The sequence below is a fragment of the Bidens hawaiensis genome, unplaced genomic scaffold, assembly GCF_021521415.1.
Source record: "Bidens hawaiensis isolate Kalapana, Puna unplaced genomic scaffold, B.hawaiensis_p1.1 tig00025015_1, whole genome shotgun sequence".
NCBI lineage: Eukaryota > Viridiplantae > Streptophyta > Magnoliopsida > Asterales > Asteraceae > Bidens > Bidens hawaiensis.
Genome location: NW_027493978.1, coordinates 1,649 through 8,331, shown reverse-complemented (window position 1 = coordinate 8,331; position 6,683 = coordinate 1,649). Strand labels below are relative to the sequence as shown.

Below are 6,683 nucleotides of genomic sequence, written 5' to 3'. Positions count from 1 at the left end.
CTCTTGGCCTTTTCTTTACAAATTGGAATTGATTTACATGCAAACTGTGTAAATGAGCTCCCTTCCATGTTGTTGGGATGGGAGTGCCATCGAGCCGATACGCACCTGGTTCGGGATCTCGTTCTTTACGCAGCATGTAGTCTCGATATTGAAGCCGGAATTTTGATTCGTGTTTTCCCCAGCCGGGGTTCTATACGCACCTGGTTCGGGATCTCGTTCTTTACGCAGCATGTAGTCTCGATATTGAAGCCGGAATTTTGATTCGTGTTTTCCCCAGCCGGGGTTCTATACGCACCCGCCTGCTCAGCCTTTATTGCGCCACGAGGTGCGCGAGCGTCCCATCTCTGACAAATGCTTCGACCATGTCTTTTACGTCTGTGCATTCTTCAGTGTTGTGGCCTTTTGTCTTGTGAAAGTCACAGTATTTGCTCCGATCAGCATCGTGACGATGTCGGATTATTGGAGGCTTTGGCCACGGGAGCTCTTCAGTGGCGAATATCTCAGTGACGCTTTTGCTGAGTGGCGTCCATCTGGAGTTCCGGTGCGGCTGTGCATTATCCCTTCCGCCCAATCGATGTTGCAAGCCGGATGAGGTGTCAAAGTTTACCCTTGACTGCCAAATGCCTTGCTTCCGCTTTTTATTTAGTCGGGCGGTGAGGACGTTGTCTTCTCTCGTCTTCTGGGTGTAGAGGTTTGTGCTCTGTGGGAGATCTCTACCCAGTTGCTTCTCCGTTTCCGCATAGCGTTTTGCTGCTGTCATGATGGCATCCCATGTGGATGGCATGCCATCTTTACCCGTTAGGGTGCGGATGAGCTCTGGGTCATGCGCGCCCTGGATGAAGGCAGCGCGAACAAGATCTTCGCTGATATTGCCCAAACTTAGCTTCTTTGAGTTGAAGCGAGTGATGAAGTTTGGCAGAGATTCATCTTCTTCTCGTATGCATTTGAGGATTGTCCATTGCTCCTCGGTATACTTCCGTTGCTGGCTGAAGTGTTGGCTAAACTTCTGCTGGAAGTCTGCCCAGTCGTAGATGTGGTTGACCGGTAGACGATCAAACCAAGCTCTAGCAGCCCCAACAAGCGTCATTTGGAACATGTAGCACCAGGTGGGTTCCGTCCAATTGCTGACGGTTGCCCCCGCTATGAACCTGTTCAAATGATCGTCTGGATCAGATATACCGTCATATGTGCCTATGTTAGGCATTTGTTTGGCACTCTTTGGGGCGATTGCTTCCGCAATGTCCCTTGCAAACTTGGACGTTCCTGCATTTGCAATGTTTGGTCTGAACGTTTTGGAGAAGTCTCGTGGACTTCCACCTGTGCTTTTTGGTTTGAAGGCTGGTCCAAAATGCCTTTTCGGTTGGGATTCCATTTCCTTACGCTTCCCTTTTGCCCTATGGCGAGGGTTCGCGTCGGAGTCGGATTCCTCCGAGTCATCCTCCCAGTATTCGAATTCGTCGGCCTGTTGTATGGATCGCAAGCGTTCGTCCAACTCAGCCTGGAATTGTAACACCCCGACCAAAGGCGGATTATACATCGGGGCGCCACATATTGTTTCATTACTCGTGACACTATTGGGTGTCAATATTTAATAAATATATTCATTCACGCATGCGCAACGTATACATAAGATATAAATAAACCAACATAAATCAATATATTATAAATCATAATATTTGAACAGCAATAACTTGTCTTGATACATTTTAATCTAGGTCCAAAAGTAAAAAACGTCCTATGTGTCCACAAGCTCCAAAACAGCTACTGCAAACCTGAACATGTGTTAAAATAAACGTCAAACACTTGCATGTTGGTGAGAAATCAAGTTTAATACAATACATAGATAACAATAAATCTGCGCGCAACATGTGTATGTCTGGTTTTCAACAAGGGTGTAATCTGATCGGGACCAACTCTAAGAGACAAGACTGCCAGTGCTCACAATTGAGCTCACAAACAAGACTAACTGTGCATATGTATACAAAAGAGAAAATCATAAACGATAGTTCTCCCGTGTTCATCTAATGGTACCATGAAAACTGCGGAATAGACCGTCCATACGGTTAATGATCCACACATACAAATAAACAGCCAAGTCTACGTCCTCAACACATGGGATACTGCGCGACTAAAGTTCATAAACAGTTTAAGACTCAAGTTTTGTATGAACACATGAACATCCCAAAGCATTTAAAATAAAAAGGGATTAGATACGAGATAACTCACTTGATAAACGATGCGGTGTAAGATAAAGCAAGAATCAACTTTAAACAAGCACAAGTTAACCTATAATTAAAGATTATTGTTTTAACGATCTGTTTTAAGTCTTGATCATAAGTTAGCATAATTTAATAAGTAAATTATTATATATAATATATATTACCGGAAAAGCAAGGCAGAACGGAGAGGAAGACGGAGGCAGAGAGGAGGCGGCAGAGAGAGCAAGGAAAACAGGAGAGATTAAGTGTTTTGTGTGTGAAGTGTTAGGAAATATTATTATTATTTATAGATAAACCCTAGGAGACATAAATCCAGAAAAAGGGGAAAAAGTTCCAAGACAAACAGAACAAGACAAAACAAAAGATAACAAAAGATATCAAAAGATATGGCAGCTGCAGGGGGCAAGATAAAGCTGACAGCGAACAGTAAAAAGGCATGGGCAGGTCAGATAAAGGTACTGGTCAAGCATGGCAAAAGCAGATCTCAAAAGATAATGTCAGTCACTTTATCTACCAACCAATGGGGTTGGTACGCATGCAGCGCCGAAAGCAACTATTCAGACATTAGATAGGTTAGGTCAACAGCACAGAAGATAAGACAACACAAAGCATACAGGCTGGAATAAACAGAAGATACAAGGGTTAAGCGCGGGAAGGCTGAGTGCGCGAGCGCGAAGGCTGGCACAACAATCCTTAGCGCACTGCGGGAAGAATCACAAATCCTTAGCGTGCTGCGTGAAGAACAAGAATTCTAAGCGCATTGCGGGAAGAACATACATTCTTAGCGCATTGCGGGAAGAACATACATTCTTAGCGCATTGCGGGAAGAACATGCATTCTTAGCGCGCTGCGAGAAGAGTTCTCTTCACGCATCGCAGGAACAAGATGTCTTCACGCAGGCTTCCATGTAAGGAGTCTGGCGCGTGGAGCTGCAGACATCCTTAGGCGGGAGGAACCAAAGGACAAGCAAAGAGTTAGAAGAAAAAGAGGGAAACAAGGCTTAAGGGCGGGACAGCGACAAGAGGGAACAGAAGGCGGAAAGAGAGAAGAGGGATGGGACGGAGGAAAGAAAGAGAGAGAGAGGCGGGAAGGAAAATATATATATATTATTAAAAGTAAAATATAAGTATAAATAAATATTAAATCATAAAAGAAAGAGATCGGGTCAGAGAAACGGGTACCTGGGTCGGGTCAGATCGGGCAGATGTCACAGGAATTCCTTTTGTCGTGCCTCCGCCCATGCCTTGACTTCATCGAGAGTTTAGCGGGGGAGTTTTCGTTTCTCAACCTGGGTATCAGTGGATCCTAGTAGGAGATCATTTACTGCACTTGCCCCAGCCTGAGTAACTGGGGTAGTGTTCGTAAAATTTACTTCACTTGCCCCGGCTTGGGTAACCGGGGTAGTGTTTGTAAAAACTGTGTTACCGGCGTTCATCCCAGTAGCTGGGGTTGTGGTTACCGGAATTTCTCTAACCATCTTTGTAGAAGTTTGAAAAAACTGGAGAAAAATAAAGTTCTAGCTTTATGCACGGATGGCGCCAATGAAGAAACACTAACCAGACCCCGGGCAGATTACTGGTAACCTGGGGGTTAGATAGATGTTTCCCACGAGGGGTTAGACCCTTGGAAGATGGTTCTTCTGATAACCTGCAAAACAGACACCGTGAGCTCGTCACTGAGAACGGGGGGGGGGGGGGGTTCCTCCTTGTGACCACCCTCCGGCGTGAGAATCAGACTAGATTGCTCTTTAAATATAAAAGTATATTAAGAGATTGCTAGAGCAGATATCAGGTATAATATGATGATAATGTAGTAAGATATGATAAGATGAGATGGTCATACCATTTGTGGTATTTATAGCCGAAGGTAGGTTTCCAAAGAGGTATGGCCGGCTGCAACAGTGTTCCTGTTCCACCAACAGTAGCCTACGCACGTGCCCTGCTGGTAGTTGGTGGGTAGGTAGCGGCTGATAGTGACCAGGCCTGCTGTATACTATTCCTGCTCCACCAACTGACGGCTACGCACGTGGTATGGCAGTAGTTGGTGAGTAGGCAGCGGCTAATAGTGACATACAGTGCAGGAGCATGCTGCTCGCCATACTGTTGTCAATAAGCTGTCGTATCTTTAGTCAGATCTTTTTCCCATACCTCGTCAGGTACAGTACAGAAGATCTTCCTGTATCGTACGGACTGGCTTATTTGGGCGGGAGTATTCCCCCTCCCGCCCTTGTGCGGGATAGTTCCCGGCTTCGCTCATTCCTTCAGGTGACACTGAGTGATTGAGAGCTAAGTGCCTTGTGCGTGTAGCCCTGCTGCGCGGGTGGCCTTCCCTGATGGCTTGTATCCGAGGCTGCGGGGACAGGCGGAGTCCTTCACCATCGGGAGGCATATCCTGCGGGACCAGCTTGCGTACTGCGCGTAAGGACGTCACGTCTCTGAGCATGGTTGGTCCTGCGGATCCAGTTGGTTTCTGCGCAGACGTCCCTCTTCAAGGTGAGTCTTGCGGGTTCAACTAGGCTCTGCTGGGACCTACCTCTTCAGATACATATTAAGGAATGTGATTCATAGATAACTCTCTTTTAGTTAGTGTCATCCTCTTTTTTTGTCGTTTTAAGCATCTTTAGATTTATCACAACTGATTAACTAGTTTAGGGTTAGTCTGTTTGTTTTAGATCAATAGAATTTTCCTTATTCCACCTAGCTAGCCATTCTATCATCTGATTTATTCCATTTTTTCAAAGCACTTATACGCCCGAATACCACTTGTACGTATGCACCCGTATAATACCCACACAAAAGTGCCAGACGCCCGTATACATTTTTTGCATGCCTACATGTGGTTCAACAAGCAAATATAGGGAATATATATAGCTAAAACTTTTTTTTAGATCTCCAAGAAGACATGGGCGGATCTAGTTAAGAATTGAGTGGTTCCCCGGAACCACCCGAGTTTCGAAATAACAGTGTATTGGTAGATATAAAATAATAGAGTGAACAACCTTATAAGTTAAGAGGGAACCATCCTACTTTCATTATAAGCAGCTGGTCTAGTGAGTAAGTCATTGGTTTTGTTAACTTAAGGTCACATGTTTGATTCCCATCTTCCTAATTAAACTATTTTTTCATGCAACCTTTTAGATTTAGGGTAAATAAAACAAAATTGATACAATTATACAAAGTTACATAAGCCACTCGATCTCTCCCATTGTATTTATATTGTATTTATTTTAGGTGTTATTTAATTATTACGGTCTCTTTTTTGTTATTATTTTGTGGTATTTTTATTATGTAATGAACTTTGCCCGAACCATCGAAATAACCCGAATTTTTTTTTTCAGACTCTATGAAAATGAAGCATCTAAAATTAGTACACCATCTGAACAAAATTTATGGATCTGCTGCAAGAAATAAATACATTTGCTAGTTGTACTCTTCTATTATTCAATTTTCTTAAACAAACTGTATATATTTAAATTTAAAATTTGTCTTTATAGCACAAGAGAATATATACGTGGCCTAATTAAGAGACCCGTCAAACATGGCAAACAGCAAATCTATATACGCACATAAAATACTTCAATACATATACAGAATATACATATATGTGTGAAGATACCCACGCATGTACATAACAAGTATATATATTTACATGGGTATATCCATTTACACTATATAAGCAAGTAACAATTACTAAATCTAGATAAAGATATATATGATGAATGAGCATGATAAACTACTGCCCATAGCAAATGTTGGCAGAATCATGAAACAAATCCTACCACCCACAGCCAAAATCTCCAAACAAGCCAAGGAGACTATGCAAGAGTGCGCCTCGGAGTTCATAGCTTTCGTGACCGGGGAGGCGTCTGAAAAGTGTCGCAGGGATAATCGCAAGACGATAACTGGAGACGACTTATGTTGGGCTCTTGCATCTTTAGGGTTCGATGACTGCTCGTATGCGGTTATGAGATACTTGAATAAGTTTAGGGAGTTTGAGAAGGATAAGGCGGCTGCTACCCAAATCACTACCGAAGAACATAATATTATTAATGAAGCTCCTGCAGGACCTTCCAACAGTAGCTGTAAGGAGTTATCATTCCATGTAACTCGTCATTATCTTTGACAAGGATTCATTTCAGTCCTTAATTGAACAAATTCATCAATAAGGTAATTATTGTGCAAGTTCTATGTTATTAAAACTTAAATACACACTCCATCAAGGCACCCTTTAATTTGACCGAGCTATCATTTTCATTTTTATTATTAAAAAATGATTATACGTACATCTATAAACGCTGACCTCCACAAATTACCGCCACATCAGATTTCAAACTTATCTCAAAAACTCGTTTTCTTTCAAAACACTAAACATTCACAAACCTCATTAAATAAAGTATTATAATTGTATATATTGTATATATATATATATAATATGTATATATGCATGTGAGAGGGGGGGGGGGGC

The 6,683-nt window shown here is 42.7% G+C and overlaps 1 protein-coding gene across 1 annotated transcript; it reads left to right on the top strand.

The window, feature by feature from the left end:
* Positions 1 to 5,981: 5,981 nt before the first annotated feature.
* Positions 5,982 to 6,320, top strand: LOC143570668 (nuclear transcription factor Y subunit B-5-like; the record flags this gene model as incomplete). The annotated part of the gene is made up of 1 exon (XM_077056262.1): positions 5,982 to 6,320. A coding segment is annotated over exon 1 (339 nt), but the record flags the coding sequence as incomplete, so codon positions are not given.
* Between the last annotated feature and the right edge of the window lie 363 nt (positions 6,321 to 6,683).